Source organism: Macrobrachium rosenbergii, chromosome 23 (assembly GCF_040412425.1).
Source record: "Macrobrachium rosenbergii isolate ZJJX-2024 chromosome 23, ASM4041242v1, whole genome shotgun sequence".
Taxonomy (NCBI): domain Eukaryota; kingdom Metazoa; phylum Arthropoda; class Malacostraca; order Decapoda; family Palaemonidae; genus Macrobrachium; species Macrobrachium rosenbergii.
The window spans coordinates 1,767,507-1,785,542 of record NC_089763.1 but is presented as its reverse complement, the minus strand read 5'-3'; the positions used below and the strand labels follow the sequence as shown (position 1 = coordinate 1,785,542).

Genomic DNA, 18,036 nt, shown 5'->3' with positions numbered 1-18,036 from the left:
AATGCCAAACCTGACTCATTTGTATATAATGTATATAACTTTGTTATAATAAATTAGTTTAAGGTAATTTTTTTGTTTCGTTCAGCTCCTTCCTCCTTTGTCTGCCTCAATTTCTGCCAGTCATTCCAGTCCTGTAACTTTGTTTGTATTTAAGAACCTGCTGAACCAAAAGTGGTTCATAACATTTGGCGACCGTGTTTCAGGATCGGTTCTGTTTTTGTCTGGCAGGGTTGTGACGGCACTGGAGGAGAGCGAGAGAGAGAGTGTGTGAAGTAAAAAAAAAAAAATTTATTTTTTTTTTCTGTTAGGTAAGGAGGTGTGAGGTTTAGTACTTCTGTTGGGACAATCGTTTGCCGATTGTTCCTTGGTGGGTTGTTGCCTCTTTACTTTTTTTTTCTTTGAAGGAAAGTTGACGTCTGTCGTGTTGTCTCTGACAGTGGCAGTCAGGTTTGCATGGCAGCGAAGTCAGGGTCTCAGCAGCATAGCAGCAAGGAGTCTTTATGTTTGCAGCAGGTATCATGTTACCTGTTGGATGTGGTAGCAGAGGATGGCTGGGATGACTAAATCGTAGTCATCTAAGGAATTGGATTTTCTGTTTGACAGCAGATTGGCTGTCTCGACGTTTCTGCCGTGATCATCTGTGTGTTGGATGTGTTCCTGTTTGCAGTCACTGGCTGCTTCGATGATTTCACGGAGTTCGTCTGAAGTATCTTCATCCTCTTTGACAGCTGGGTCTGTCTCGACGTCTCTGTGGAGATAGTCTGTTTTTTTTTTGTATTGTGCTACCCTTAGTGTGCATTTGTGTATGCTGCTTTAGTATGTTGTTTATGTTGTTTATTGTTAATTATGTTGCAAGCTGTGCTTTCCTATTATGTATGCTGCCTGTTGTTTATTTGTAACGTAATTACTTGGTTATGTGATGTAGCTGAAGTGTTTGTTGATTTGTATTTTATTGTTGACTAAGTTAAAGCGATCATTATGTTTATTCATTGTTATTGATGTTACTCATTTTTTGGTAGAGAAACTCAGTTTCAGCTACATTTATTTTTGCTTTTGATTTTGACTCTGTTAATTGTGATTTATTTAATGCCAAACCTGGACTCATTTGTATATAATGTATATAACTTTGTTATAATAAATTAGTTTAAGGTAATTTTTTTTGTTTCGTTCAGCTCCTTCCTCCTTTGTCTGCCTCAATTTCTGCCAGTCATTCCAGTCCCGTAACTTTGTTTGTATTTAAGAACCTGCTGAACCAAAAGTGGTTCATAACAATGGGTATCTGAAAGTACACATCTTTCAGGTCTATCAAAAGCATGAAGTCACTCTCTCTGATGGAATCTAATATGGAGCAGATTCCACCTTGAACAGGGTCTGATGCATGAAATGGTTCATTGGAGAGAGGGTCTATAACTGGTCTCCAACCCCCTGTTGCCTTCTCTACCAAGAACAAGTGGCTGTAGAAACCTGGAGACCAACCAGGCATGACTTCCAATGTGCATTTTCTTAGCATCTCATTCACCTCCCCTAGAGGGCGAAATCCTTCTGTGGGTCGGGAATGTAAGAGTGAAATCTGACTGGATCACAGGTAAGGGGTGGCAGAGACTCAAAGTGGAGAAGATATCCTTTTCGCAGGTCATCTACTATTCAGGTCTCTGCTCTGTGTTGCTGCAAAGCTGCCCAATGGCTCAGCAGGCACCCCTCCACTTTTGGCAGCTAGTGGGGAGGAGCACCACCTTTAGCATCCTCCACCTTTCTTCTTAACTTGCCTCCCTTCCCAGAAAGGGCAGAGGACTGAAAGGTCCACAAGACTGTCATCTGGTGGGCTAGGTAGGTAACTGCCCTACCTCCAGATAGCAGCAGTATCCTGAAGGAACCATCCTCATCAGGAATATGACCACCTGATGAGGACATGAGAGCTACTGTGAAGGATCATAAGTCCAGACAGGAGACTGCCTGGAGTGCAGCCATGGCTGTTGACTTCGCGCCATTGCCTCCGAATGGGAGACAATCTCAGAATGAAGGCAATCTAGCGAGACACTGAGCACCAAGTGCATCAGGTCTGTGCCTACCTGTAGGAGGTATAACACTCAAATCCAGGACATATTCCCTCTGATGAGTTTAAGAAATATAGGAAGCAATTTACTGGACCAGCTGGACCGAAGTAAATTATCTTTCCCTAACACGAGAATTCACCTGGTCCAGGACCCCACTGGCAAATTTGGACCACAGCAAACCAATCGAAGGCTGAGGGTCTTTTTGCATACCCCATTTGGTCTCAATGGCAGAGAAGCAGTCTGAGGATGCAGCCATGCTTCTTTCTTCTTGGTCATTATGCTGCTTGATCAGCCAAATGACCTGATGCAGGCAACTGCCTCTGTAACTCAGGAGTATCAGAATCCTGCGGCAGAGGACCCTCAGGCACTTCCAGGTCTCAGATATCCTGATTTACTCCCTCTGCAGGGGAGGGAAACTCCTCAGAGCTCCCTAGGGATCATTCAACCACTCAGGTATATATTATCTGTCCAGTCCTAGGACCATACCAGGCTCATATGCCTTCCTGGTCAGACTGAGCAGGGAGAGTGACCAGTCCTTGTCATAGTTTGTGAGACTGAACCATGAGCATGAACGATCCCTGTCATGGTCCGTGAGCCTGTCCAACACCCTCCTCTTGGAAATGCCCAAAGAGGTGGAGGGAACAAGTGAAAGGTCCCTGGCACCCTCACCCAACCAAGAGAAGACTGGGACTTCCTCTGGAGAGGGAGGCTGTGTGTGGTCACTAACTGGCAGTGGTGAAATCCTCACAGGTTAGAGAGAATCGTCTCACTCAAGCAAACGTGGGCAGGGGCTGTCCCTTGAATATGCCACAGCCTTCTAAGAGGCCAAAACCTCTACCGATGGGGAAGGCGAAGCAAAGGACCTCCTCATCTCTCTACAGAAAAGAACCAACAGCTGGGAGTCTTGCAAGACTTCACACTGGGAGGTAAAGCATCCTTCTTCCTCTTCTGCTTACTAGTAGTAGAAGTCAAAGGGTACGAAGCAGAAGCACCAGATGAAGACAAAGATAAAGTATATGATGACAATGACTTCCTCTTGTGTTTCGTCATCTTCTTCAGGTTCTCTGAGGTCAAGTTCTTGGTCAAGGAACAAAGGAGATCTGGCCCTAACGCCTCAAGGCAATTATAGTGATGGTGTGAGGAGTTGAGGAGTCATCATATACACAGGTGCAGTGAAGGAGCCAATAGATATGGTGAACATCGAAGATGTCATGGTCACCCTAATCATAGTCACAGGAGTCACAGAAGCAGCAAAATGGCGATTCAATAAAGCCTTCACACTGGGCTCCCCTGAGATTCCCTGGGATGGCCATACTCCTTGTCTCTTGGTCTCCTCCAAACTTGCAAGAATTGTCAAGTTGGCAGCTGGAAGCTTCCCCCCTACCCGCTGATAGTTATCTACCTTGCCAGTAAGTTTTTAACAGCCACTCAAACTCGGTTCCCAAGCTTATCCTACTGTAAAGAACAAAGGTTTGTATTTGTGTAGGAACAAAGTGCAATATTTTAGTGTTCAAAAATAAAACCCTATGAGTAAGAGGAACCTTTATTATCACTGTTATGTACATAATTTGCAAAAGTCAGAAGAAAAGTAAGTACATGTAACTGTAATGGGAATTTTTCCCATTCAAAACTAAATTTCAACAGAACATACACGTAAAAAGTTTGCATCAAAGAAAACCACATGGATTGATATATCATCTCTAAAATATCTACGTACTTCTGGACGAAGGGTTAATGAATGTGAAAGGCGTCCATGGTCTAAGCCTGTATCTGAACCTCCTAATGCATAACGAATTAAATGGGTGGCAGCATTAGTGTCAACTGGCTTTAGGCTCAAACCTCTCTGTCTTTGATCCAAAAGCTGTGAAACTTCACCCAGAGTCACTGCCTGTCTAGGAAAACGAACCGGCTGAAGTGTTTGACGTCCCGACATATATTCACCTACAAGAGTAATGCAATCTACAGCACTCATACTTTCCCACAGACCATCCGACCCCATTATCATGAATCTATCAAATGGCCGTAGTCTATGGTAAGTGACCTCTGGTACACAAGTGAGATATGGTGGTGTGAGACAATTGCGTATTATATTACCTGGCCCTACATACTGCTCTATTATATCTACCTGTACATCCCTGTCCCATTTAAACCGAAAATCTCCAAAAGCTCTGAATGGCATTAGCAGTCCTAAAAGTCTTTGATCTTTTATGACTGTATCACCTTCAGATGGAGGATGTTCCGAGAGCACTCGATTAACCTCTGCTGAGTTTTCCCATGAATGATCATTGGTAAGGCGAAGAGCACGCCAACCTCCTATAACATCTTGTAATTGTACACCCATCACAGCACCACAGTCACCAGTATTAGCTATATGAAGATGAGGTCCATCTATGTGTGCAACACATGCAACAGATCCAGAGAGAGCTACACGAAGTAAAGGCTCTAGCATCTCTGAATCCTGATTTTCTTGAACTTCACGACTAATATCTTCATCTAGTTGTTTAAACGCTCCTATTAAAGCTTCTTCCATGCTGAAATCCTGAGTGACAGTAGTTAACAATGTATGACAATAGTTTAGCAGTGATGCTTCATATATTTCTTGTAATCCTGACACAAAATGTGATGGATCATTAAACACTTGAGTTAGAGGGACACGAATACCTGATTCCCATTCTGATACTAAGCGGCGCAATTCAGCACGAGGTACTAATGAAGCTGCTATGTAATCAAACAATCTCTTTGCCACTACTTGACTACATTCTGGGCCTCCATGACCATCAAACACTCCAAAAAGGTATCCTGTAAAATAATTTAATTATGTTAGGAATGTGTTTTAAATTTCCAAGCCAGAGTACATGTATGCTATAATATATTGAACCACTTCAAGAAATATACTGTATCATTTGGATCATATTTCTTTTTATAATCCATATATTTATAGAGAAAAATTTTATGTAGGATATTACCTACTGCTAAAGATAGCTCACATCTCCATGCCAAGAGATGAGTCAGCATTCAAACAAAAGCCAAATGGCTGCTCACATGAATCTCTTGTACATCTGTTCTCACTAGGTGATTGAGTGACTGACTACGTCTATTAAAACTGGTGTCACAACATCTACGTTATTGAAGCCGTAATAAATTTAGATAGAAAACTAAAAATAAATAAATAAGTTTAAAAACAACTGCACATAAAAATATCTAAAAATATACATGTATATAATCATATTTGTTCGAATATATTATCAATACTTACATATACTTTATATGTAAAATCTAAATTTTGTTGAGTAGGCCCACCTCCCACATAAAGATATATAACTGCTCTATATTACAATTCTCACCAAGAGTTGTAGCTAGAATAAAATGACATTCTCTGTCACGCCCCCAGGATGGAACCTGTCTCAAATTCCCAAGACTGGGACAATCGACCAGCAAATGTCTCACAGTCAAGGAAACAATACAGTTATTGCAAAATGGAGGATTTTCATAGGATATTAAGAAAACATGACTGAGTCTTGTTTGCTCAATCCTCAATCTGCATAACATCGTTTCTTGTCTCCTTGGCATATGGGGATATGACCAAGGAGACAATGATGACGTGATACTGTTCGTTTTCTGATTCGTTAAAATATTTTCCCATAGGGACCACCAACACTTTTTAATTTTCTGACCTACCAGAGGATATAAATCCCGATATGGCAGTAGGCATCTTCTGGGTTCTGGGGAGGTGACTGCTGACTTTGCAAGTTGGTCAGCTCCCTCGTTCCCAACCACACCAACATGGGAAGGCACCCAGTAAAAATATGAAATTTTTATGATAAAATAACGCTTCACTTATACTTACCCGGTAGTTACATATAGCTGTCGTGACTTGACGGAACGGCAGTATTCAAATTAATAAAAGCGCTATCGTGCAAAAAGGTGATCCTCTACCCCGCCTCTATCTGGGTATCGGAACCGTCCCAAGAACACGTCATAATTTTTGCCCAACTGCCCAGGTGAGGGAGGAGGAGGGTTATGATTTGATCAAACTACCGGGTAAGTATAAGTGAAACTTATTTTATCATAAAAATTTCATTTTCACTTATACAACTTACCCGGTAGTTACATATAGCTGATTGGCATCCCTTGTGGGAGGTGGGGCACTGGCAGCTAATAAAATTCTTGAATTATCTACTTGCAACAAGTTAGACATAGGTTTTTTTTTTTAAAGGTAGCTGACTCAGTGGTTATTTGCCTCTGTAGTCTGCTTAAGCATTTATATTGTGCCGAGAGGATATAAGTTTGATCCGTGTGTCGGACACAATAAAAACAGTACCAGACAATGAGAACATGGCTGGCAATGGACAAGTCTGATGCCTTTGATCAGGCGTACAACATGGAACAACAAAACGGGGATCACCTAACATTACCATAAAACCAAGGCTGCCTAAAGATTAAAAACTGGAAGATACTAACACATCATGTATCTCCAGGCAACCTTCAAAAAAACAACAACCCCAACACCAAGGTGAAATGTTAGTTAAGGAGCGGACTCCTTTTCACCCTCCCCCAACACCGTGTCAGTCGTAAATAAAGGGCCCCAGTTGATTACTGCACTCTTCGACAAAACAGTTTGCACGTCCACTAAATAATAACGATGCAAACACTGACTTGCATCTCCAAAAGGTGGACTTAACCAAGTCCTTCACAGATAAGTTTCTGCTAAAGGCTACAGAAGATCGAAACCGCTCTAATCTCTATCGCTTTACCTTAAGAATACTCATCTCCGAGTCAGCACACTGCTCATGAGCTTTTATCAGGCTTCTCAAAGAAAGGGCATTCTTAGAGAGAGGCCTAGAAGGATCTCTAACCGAGCACCAGAGGTGGTCATTGGGACCTCTGACCTTCTTTCGTTCTCTGAATAGAACTTGAGAGCTCTCACAGGGCAGAGGTACCTTTCGGGTTCTTCAGGATTGACCAATTGGGAAAGGTCCTTAATTTAAAACTCTCTTGGCCAAGGTCTAGACGGGTCTTCGTTCTTGGCTAAGAAACCAAAGTAGACATACATACTGCCTTCCCTTAGCAAAGCCTACTCTTTTGTCAATCGCATGTAGCTCACTTTTCTCCTGGAAGTGAGCCAGAGCTACCAAAAAAAGAGTCTTTTTCGTGAGATCCTTCAAGGAGATGTTCGCCATCGGGTTCAAAGGACTGAGACCGTAACTCATCTCAGCACTTTTTGTCAAGATTCCACGCCACTGGTCTCTTCTGGTCTCTTTTTGACATATTAAATGATCTAATCAGATCTGAAAGGTCTTGACTCAAAGACACTTCAAGACCCCTATGTCGAAAGAAAAAAGTTAACATGGCTCTAATACCTTAATGGTAGGTACAGCAAGCTTTTTTCTCTGTGGAGGAACAAGAGAAAATCGCCATCAAGCTATAGAATTTATTTAAGAAGAAGACACGCCTTTCTTCGACACCAGGACCTAAACTGTGTCCACAAGGGGCCTGGTAAACATTGTCGGAGGATTTCTTTTGGCTTTACGATAGCTTCCGGCCTCTCTTGAAAAGATCTTTCTGATGAGTTCCTGACAGTCTGCAGGCGACAAGATGAAGAGCGGACAAGTTTTGGTGGAACCTCTGAAAGTGCGGCTGTCTGAGTAAATCTGGTCTCTCTGGCAGAAGTCTCGGAAAGTTTGACAGTAGGTTTAGAAGGTCCGGGAACCATTCCCTGGACGGCCAGAATGGAGCCACCAGAGTCATCCTTACGTTTGATGGCTTGAGAACTTGAGATTACTTGCCGCAGGATCTTGAACGGGGAAAGGCATACAGGTCCAGGTCCGACCAGTCCATGAACATTGCATCCACGAAAACCGCTTTGTTGTCTGGAACTGGAGAGCAGTAAAGGGGCAGCCGAGTCGTTTTGTCGGTTGCAAAGAGATCTATGAGCGGACGCCCCCATATCTTCCAAAGCTCCTCGCAAACTAGGGGATGTAAAGTCCACTCGTTGGATAGGACCTGGTTCTTTCTGCTGAGAAGGTCCGCTGCCACATTTTTTCTCCCCTTGAATGAATCTCGTCACTAGTCTGGTCCCGATCTCCTCAGGTCCAAACTAGAAGCTCCTCGAGGTCTCGAAGGAGGGACCACAGTGAGTGCCCCTGTTTCGAATGTATGCCAGAGCGGTCGTGTTGTCCGCCTGGATCAAGACGCATTTGCCTTCCACTTCTTTTTGAAAGGCTAACAGGGCTAAGTGAACCGCTTTTAGTTCCTTTCGACTGATATGCCAGTTTCTCTCTTCTCTTGCCACTGGCCCAGAAACTTCTTTTGTCCCCATAGTCGCTCCCCAGCCCTTGTCCGAGGCGTCGGAAAAAGAGTTAGGTCTGGGTTCGAAGCTGAAGAGGAAGTCCTTGTGACAGCCTTCCTTCTGACCTCCACCAACGGAGGCACTCCTTTATCTTTTCTTGAAATGGCGAATGTGAAGGAGTCCGGGAACTGTTTCTGGGCCACTTCTTTGCAGGTAAAACTGCAGTGGTCTCAGGTTTAAGCGCCCCAGTTTTACAAACTTCTCCACTGAAGTTAAGGTTCCCACGAGGCTCATCCATTCGTTCAGAGTGAACAAATCTTCCTCTGCAGAAAGTCGCCATTCGATCTTCTGCAGGCATGAGGCTATCCGTTGGTTGGACAGAAAAGCCTGAAAAGTCTGAGAGTCCAGACTCACTCCCAAATAGACAATCTGCTGACTGGGAGTAAGGCAAGACTTCTTCTCGTTGATAATGAGGCCTGGAGACTTCTTCGTTAATTGAAGAGTCTTTGATAGGTCCTCCAAACAGCTCTCCCTCGAAGCAGCTTTGAGCAGCCAATCGTCGAGGTACATGGAAACTCGAATTCCTTCCAGGTGAAGATGTCTGGCTTGACAACAGGATCCTTGTGAAAACTTGCGGGGCTGTCGACAGACCAAGCAGATTGGAACGGAACTGATAAACCTGTCCTCAAGATAATAACCTCAGGAACTTCCTTGAAGCTGGGTGTATCGGACGTGAAAATAAGCGCCTTGGAGGTCTATCAAACCATCCAATCCCCTGATGTAAAGACGCCAAGACCGACTGAGTTGTCTCCATGGAGAATTTTGTCTTCTGAACGAAGACATTCAAACTCACGCCCAGGACGGTCTCCATCCCCTGATGCTTTCGTGAAAACCAGGAACAGACGATTGTAGAAACCTGGAGATAGAGGGGCATGAAGCAGTTCTATCGCTTCCTTCTCCAGCATGGCTCGGACTTCTGAGTGAAGGGCGTCTAGTTTCCGGAGTTGTTTACGCCTGTAAAGAAACTGGAGCCTCCACTAAAGGAGGTTTGGAAAGGAAGGGGATGGCATATCCTTCTTTTAAAACTTGGATCGTCCAAGGGTCTGCCGAGATCTGTTTTACTCTTGCCAGAACCTTTGCAGTCTGGCTAACAGCTGAATGGAGGACAAAAGGTTCATTTCTTCTGGGATAATTTGAGGTTCTAGGCGTGGCTTTGCCTTTTCCTCTGGCCCTGCCAAAAACACATTTAGAGGGTCTTCCTTTATACTGTCCAAATTTGAGAAAGCTGGGGGACGAAACAATTTACACAGAAGCGGTAGAAAGCACAGGTCTGTTTCGCTTTCTTGGCAGACTCGACAAAAGATCCTGGGTTGACTTCTGGGCTAACGCCTGGGAAATTGCAGCAACCAACTCTTTCCTGGGAAACAGATGAGCCTTGTTTAAAGGAGAAAACAAAGAGCAGACTTCTGGCTTGAAGAAACACCTTTTGCTAGGAAGGAGCACCAAAGTTGCCTCTTTTTGAGAACCCTGTCGTAAATAAAGAGGCCAGTTCTACTGCACTGTCACCAGAGATGCCCTATCCATGCAATCCACTAACCTACCACATCATCCAAGAGCTCGGAAGGAAGATTAAAATTTAATCTTCCTGGCTAAGGCCTGAAAATCTCAGTCCAGGAAGCTCACAATTTCAAGAGTCCAAGACACCTAAAAAACTTGATCCAGTTCGAGGACGTAAAGAAGACCTTGACAGAGAATTCAGTGCGGTCCTCCATTGGCATCCATGAGACTGGAGAAGTCCCCTGTGCGGAGGCAGCCACACCTAGGGAAAACATTTCCCAGTCTCATACCAACTCCGGTCACGGAAGGAACGACGAGGAAGGGGAAGACAGAAGACGTTCTTTCCAATTTCCTCTTCTCGGCCAGCCAAGCATCCATCTTCTTAAGGCCTTTCTTCGCCGAGACGAACAGGACAAGTTTGGTAAAGTCCGAAGAAGAAACAGAAGCCTTGTCCTCTTGTACTGGGACCCAGGAGACGGAGGAGCCGCAGGCGAGAACGTAATCAGGGAAGTTCTCAATAAAGAACTTCAAGAGCTTCTTGTAGGAAGAGAGTTGCGCGGAGACTTCTCCTCCTTACACTGCTCCTCTAAGCCCGAGAGGAGTTCGTCAGAAATTGGGGATAAGTCCAGCTGGACAACATCTTCATCCAAGTCTCCTTGAACTGAGACTTGAGTTACACGAGCGGGGCTGGAAGGCTAGTGACATATTCTTGCTGTGTCACCGAAAGAGTTTGAGCCTGTTGAGGAGCCATCGGAGGCGCCAAAGGAGGCATAGTTGATACAGCAATAAGGTGGCGCCAAAGGCGGAGCCGTCGGGTACCACAACGACAGGAGGCGTCAATGAAGGCGCAAGCGGCGGCGCTACCGAGCGCAGACATAGTCAATCCGCAGGCAGGCGCCGCTTTATCACAGGAGGCGCCAAGGAGGCGAATCGGCACAGCAGCCAAAGGTGGCGCCAACGGAGGCGCAAGCGGCGGCGCTACCGGGCGACAGAACTCAGGAGTTGAGGTGGCGCCACTGGCATCGTGAGGAGGAGCCAAAGAAGAGACTTGATTTTTAGACAAAAGTTGTAAAATCGAGTCCAAACGGGCGTTAATTCCGTCAATCAAAAGCTGTTGAGGTTCATCGAATGCTGGAGCAGGCGCCACAGGAACAGGAGTCACAGGAGTCGCTGGCGCCAAAAGGAGCAGGCCTCTCAGATGTAATCGTCTGATAGGGAGGATCCACCGATAATTGCAATGAGACGAGTCCGATTCTAAGAAAGCTCTCCGGTTCTGCCCAAAAGCTACAGGAGGGGGAAGGATCCTCCAGAAGAGCCTTCTTCAGGAATCTTCAATGGAGAAAGCAGAAAAGACCTCTTCAAAGGTCTAGAAGAGTCGAAAGCGCCAACCTCTAGGCGGGGAGGAACTCCAACTGGATCCACTGACACTCTCCGCTCCTCACCTTTTTCGGTGGTGAGGGCCAGCAGCCTGGGAAGCGGCAACAGGACTGCTTGAGGGGCAAACTCGGGAGCAGGTCCCACTCACCTCCAATATTTTCGCATGCCTTCTCCCTGAACCTGGGAGCCTGACAGGGCCTAGACCTGGGAGCGTGAATGGGCCGAGAAGCTACCTCTCCACAACACTTACACAAGGCACAACACTGATTATCACTGCGGTCTACTAACTGCTGCAAATTGTCCCCATTTTCTGCATGGAAGACATAAACGCATTAAGGACTGACACGGTATCAGGATTGGTAGAAACGGTGTCCAGGGTAGGTAAAACTACAGGAACTACAGGGGAGCAGGGATAATAGGATTTACGAAAACCTCTTGACTACCTCCTGACCTCGAAGACCTAGAAGAGGCCTTCCTAATCCTATCTCTTTCTAGCTTCTTTGTACTTCCCCCAAAGCACTCCAGTCAGACAAAGTTAGAAGTTCACACTTTACAAGTCAAATCAGCAGAACATTTTTGCCCTGCATGAAAAGCTAAAAGTGTGCGGATCTAGACTAAGCTTACTCAAGTCTGGTTTTGCAGCCTTTGCTGCAAAACCGATACCACTAGAACCAGAATCAGACATAATAGTCTAACTAATAATAACTCTGAAAGAAAAGCAATAACTAGCGCCAGCAAAAACAACAAACCGAGTACTTCACCAAAAAAGGAATTAGAGTCAGTTCGAATTGTTGAGAATTTATACCAGCAGCAGAACCGTATTACCGGTTCGCACGGCAAAAACTAATGCGCGTGTTCTTGGGACGGTTCCCGATACCCCGATAGAGGGGGGGGTAGAGGATCAGTTTTGTAACGATAAGCTTAGCGAAATTTGAATACTGCCGTGACGTCAAAGACGACAGCTATATGTAACTACCGGGTAAGTTGTATAAGTGAAACCACTTCTCTACTTCTTCTCCTCCCTAAAAGTAGCCATTCCAATATCTCTAAAATCAGTGGGTTTAGAGAGTAAAAAGGTTCTAATGACTGAAGAACACTCCTTAGTCACAATATATGGTAAAACTGTTTCCATTCTGAATTAAAATTTCCTTTAAAGCCTTTAAAATTGCATACAGCTCTGCTGTAAAAAATAGATGAAACAGATGATAATCTCCCACTTCTTTCTATATCAGGAAAGGCCACTCCAAAGCAGACTCCAGCATTTGACTGTCATTGAGCCATCCGTGAAAACTGCAATGGAGTTATTTTGCAAGGAATGTTCTAAAAATATTGACTGCATGGCCTCACTAGACAATTGTGTCTTGGTAAAATGAAACTTTATCTCTGGAAGGTTCAAAGAGTTGGGGGCTAACTGAATATCTTTTGGGTAAAATCTCCATCCTTGGCATGTTTAATTCCCTGACTGTAAAATTTACTCTAAAAGCAAATGGTTGATGTTCCTTGGGACAATTTTCATAAAACTGCCAATACCTTTAATTTCTCTTACAAATGCTGGTTAAAGACTTACGGAGCCTCTGAAATCTGTACCAGCTCTGAACCAGCAGATGATGGTAATGAAGATCCAGAGGCATCTCACCAGCATCTCCAAGCATGCTCTTGGTGGGAGATAATTTAAATCCTCCTGTACACAATCTTACTCCTTCATGATGAATTGAACGGAACATTTTAAGGCTATTTGGCTTTGCAGAAGAGTACTCTTCACACCCATAATTTGATTCTACAAAGACCAAGGCTTTATATAATCTCAAAACATCTGACTTTGGTCTGCACCCCAAGAAGTGTGAGACAGAATTTTCAGCACATTCATTGATTTCAAGCATTTTGTCTTAATATACTTCAGATGTGGAATCCAGGTCAGTTTGCTATCAAAAATAAACCCAAGAAACCTTGTTTCACCAACACATGGAATTCTCTGCTTATGTATGAACAAATAAGGATCAGGATGGAATCCTCTTATTCGGCAAAAGTGCAAGGTTACAGTTTTACAAGCAGAAAATCTAAAACCACTCATCTCAGTCCACTTTACTGTATTATTAATGCAGAGCTGAAGGCGACGATCAGCCACTGCCAACCTTGTTGCTGCAAAGGATATCGAAAGGTCATCAAAAAAAAAATGGTATATGTATGTTATATCTATGGAATTATTTTGAAACCCCTTTGATTGCCAACGCAAAAAGGTTACACTTAAAATACTTTCCTCTGGTACTCTTCTTCTTGATTGAATACATCTGATATTGTCACTCCAACTTGAAAATGGGAAACAACCTATTTTTTAAAAATGCCTTGATAAAAGAGGCAAATTGCCTCTCAGGTTACATTTAGAAAGAACCTCAGAATGCCATATCTCCATGTTGTAATATACTGCTTTTCTAGATCAAAGAAAACAGTAATGTGATGCTGCTTGTTACAAAAGCTTCACATATTGATAGACTGATTGATTGATTATTTAAAAAACTGGCATCACAACACCTTGGTTATTGATGCCATAATAAATTAATAAAATGAAAAAAAAAAAATAAACAAGTTTAAAAGTAGTTTCATTTGACAAATATCTAAACATATACAGTAATATCCCAAATTTGCGAGATTCGAGTTCTCGTGAATTCACAGACACGTTAACTTTTCATTGGAACCTAACTAATTGTCACACGAAGTTTTCACAGACACGTTAGAACATTTGTGAATACTGAGGAAACCCTGCAAAAGTGTTTATGTTTAATTTTCTATGTAATTTATAAGAAAAACAATTTTTATGTGTAACTTAAATAACATTAAATAATAAAAGCAATAACTTCTCTTAAATAATATAAGCAATAAACAGTCTCTCTCTCTCTCTTTTACTGAGATGAGAGAATTTTTATGGTACATGTATATGTTCATTTGTTTTGTGTGATACATAAATTTTTTACCTAATAATAAGTACTAATTTTCAAATATCAATAAGATTAATAAGATTAAATAATAATAACAATAATAATAATAATAATAATAATAATAATAATAATAATAATAATAATAATAAAACTGTAATTACAAAATTCGTATGTGATTTATATTTTAAATTAAAAAATTTCTTTCCCCACATCTTTTGTAAGAACCTCTAGGGCAAAGCTGTCAGACATGTCGATTTAACATGACAAGAAGGGGGAGTGTTGCTCATCAGCGGGTCAAAGAAGGGGGTGTGTTGCTGATTAGCGGGTCAAAGAAGGGGGAGTGTTGATGATTAGCGGGTCAAAGATTTCTTATGTAATTCTCTCTCTCTCTCTCTGTGTCCTTAATAATTCATAAAAAAAATTATACTCTCTTAAGTAAGGACAACTGTTATCTCTCTCTCTCTCTCTCTCTCTCTCTCTCTCTCTCTCTCTCTCTCTCTCGTTCATAGCATAATCTACGCATTACTGTTTTTCTGTAAGTTTTAAACATTTAACAGTAGATAATTTTAAATTGATCTAATTTTATCTGTACTTTCTACAAAAAGCAAATGTATACAGCTCTAAAACATAGAGACACAAAGCATTTCAGAACAAAGAGAAAGAGACAGAATAAAGAAGTTTTTAAAAACGAGGTTGAGAAGACTTCTAAAAATAGATTGGTTGAATGGTGAAAGAGAGAGAGATACAGTATACTAATCTTCACACTCTCCTAAATTCTTACGTCAACCATTTATTTCTTTTTTTAAGGGTAATGTATTAAGCTAACTTTTAAATGAAATTACAGTAACTTTAATTTCATTTAAAAGTTAGCTTAATAATTTGGGAGCAAGATTAGGGTCATGTTTACTGTTTAAACTTTAGAAATAAGCATTTACTAGCATTTTTTGAGACCGTGCCTTTAAAACTGCATATAGCTCTGCTGTAAAAATAGATGAAACAGATGATAATCTCCCACTTCTTTCTGTATCAGGGAAGGCCACTCCAAAGCAGACTCCAGCATTTGACTTTGGGCCATCCATGAGAACTGCAATGAGTTATCATTTTGCAAGGAATGTTCTAAAAATATTGACTGCATGGCCTCACTAGACAACTGTGTCTTGGTAAAATGAAAATATCTACAAAACTTTACCTCTGGAAGGTTCAAGGAGAGGGGGGGGGAGCTAACTGAATATCTTGCGGGTAAAATCTCCATCCTTGGCATGTTTAATTCCCTGACAATAAAATTTACTCTAAAAGCAAATGGTTGACATTCCTTGGGGCAATTTTCATAAAACTGCCAATACCTTTAATTTCTCATGCAAATGCTGGTTAAAGACTTACGGAGCCTCTGAAATCTGTACCAGCTCTGAACCAGCAGATGATGGTAATGAAGATCCAGAGGCATCTCACCAGCATCTCCAAGCATGCTCTTGGTGGGAGATAATTTAAATGCTCCTGTACACAATCTTACTCCTCCATGATGAATTGAATTGAACATTTTAAGGCTATTTGGCTTTGCAGAAGAGTACACTTCACACCCATAATTTGATTCTACAAAGACCAAGGCTTTATATAATCTCAACATCTGAGTTTGGTCTGCACACCAAGAAGTGTGAGACAGAATTTTCAGCACATTCATTGATTTCAAGCATTTTGTCTTAATATATTTCAGATGTGGAATCCAGGTCAGCTTACTATCAAAAATAAACCCAAGAAACCTTGTTTCACCAACGCATGGAATTCTCTACTTATGTATGAGCAAATCTGGATCAGGATGGAATCCTCTTATACAGCAAAAGTGCAAGGTTACAGTTTTACAAGCAGAAAATCTAAAACCATTCATCTCAGTCCACTTTACTATATTATCAATGCAGAGCTGAAGGCGACAATCAGCCACTGCCAACCTTGTTGCTGCAAAGGATATCGAAAGGTCATCAAAAAAAAAAAATGGTATATGTATGTTATATCTGCGGGAATTATTTTGGAAACCCCTTTGATTGCCAACGCAAAAAAGGTTACACTTAAAATACTTTCCTCTGGTACTCCTTCTTCTTGATTGAATACATCTGATATTGTCACTCCAACTTGAAATGGGAAACAACCTATTTTTTAAAAATGCCTTGATAAAAAGAGGCAAATTGCCTCTCAGATTACATTTAGAAAGAACCCTCAGAATGCCATATCTCCATGTTGTAATATAAGCTTTCTCTAGATCAAAGAAAACAGTAATGTGATGCTGCTTGTTGGCAAAAGCTTCACATATTGATAGACTGATTGATTGATTATAGCTACTAAAACTGGCATCACAACATCTAGGTTATTGATGCCATAATAAATTAATAAAATAAAGCCAAAAAATTAAAAATAAATATGTTTAAAAGTAGTTACATTTGGCAAATATCTAAACATAGACAAGCAAACTTTTCATTAGAACTAATTGTCACATGAGTTTTTCACAGACACGAGAACATTTGCGAATACTGAGGAAACCCTGCAAAAGTGTTTATGTGTATTTTTTTATATAATTTGTAAGTTTTCACGCTTTTATGTGTAACTTAAATAACATTAAATAAGAAAAGCAATAATTTTTTTTGTCTCTCTCTCTCTCTCTTTTACTGAGGTGGGAGAATTTTTGTGGTACATGTACAGTAATGTTTATTTGTTTTGTGTGATAAATACATTTTTACCTAATGATAGTACTAATTTTCAAATAATAATAATAATAATAATAATAATAATAATAATAATAATAATAATAATAATAATAAAACTGTAATTACAAAAGTTGTATGTGATTTATATTTTAAATAAAAAAATTTCTTTCCCCACAACTTTTGTAAGAAGCTCCAAGGAAAAGCTGTCAGACATGTCGATTTAACATGACAAGAAGGGGGAGTGTTGCTGATTAGTGGGTCAAAGAAGGGGGAGTGTTGCTGAATAGCAGGTCAAAGAAGGGGGAGTGTTGATGAATAGCAGGTCAAAGCTTTCTTACATAATTCTCTCTCTCTCTCTCTCTCTCTCTCTCTGTCCTTAATAATTCATACAAAATTTTACTCTCTTAAGTAAGGACAACTGTTATCTCTCTGTCTCTCCCTCTCTCTCTCGTAGTTAGCGCAACCTACATATTACTGTTTTTCTGTGTGTCTTTAACTGTACAGTAGACAATTTTAAATAGACCTAATTTTACCTGTACCGTCTACAAAAGTAAATGCGCCGTTCTAAAACATAGACATAGAGTATTTCAGAACCAAGAGAAAGAGACAGAATAAAGAAGTTTTTAAAAAAAAGAGGTTGAGAAGACTTCTAAAAATAGATCAGTGGAATGGGGAGAGAGAGAAATAGTATACTAATCTTCACACTCTCCTATATTCTTACATTGACCATTTATTTCTTTTTTTAAGGGTAATGTATTAAGCTAACTTTTAAATGAAATTACAGTAATTTTCATTTCCTTTAAAAGTTAGTTTAATACTAAATTTCCATCTTCTGATATCGTAAAAATAACCTCTCTCTCTTTCTCTCTCTCATGTTATTCTCTCTGTCTCCGTAATAAATCATAAATAATTTAACTTGATATTTCAAGAAAGGACAATCTCTCTCTCTCTCTCTCTCTCATAGTTAGTGCTCACACATTTTTACAACTTATTATTTCTCTGTACGTCTTTCCCTGTACAGTAGATAGTTTACTGTGACCTAATTTTACCTGTACCGTCTATGAAGTGTAAATGCGCTAGTGTGGCAAATACGTTCTAAAACATAGAGACATAATAACTAAGAGTTGTATTAG

At 41.2% G+C, this 18,036-nt stretch overlaps 1 protein-coding gene across 1 annotated transcript in view; it reads right to left on the bottom strand.

Moving 5' to 3' along the window:
* Window positions 1-3,583: 3,583 nt before the first annotated feature.
* Window positions 3,584-18,036, bottom strand: part of Pdp (pyruvate dehydrogenase [acetyl-transferring]-phosphatase 1-like protein, mitochondrial) — a 240,990-nt gene continuing 226,537 nt past the window's right edge. The window contains exon 3 of the mRNA XM_067125156.1: window positions 3,584-4,853. Coding sequence (XP_066981257.1) covers window positions 3,685-4,853 — 1,169 coding nt within the window. The 3' untranslated portion in view covers window positions 3,584-3,684. The remainder of the gene's footprint in view (window positions 4,854-18,036) is intronic.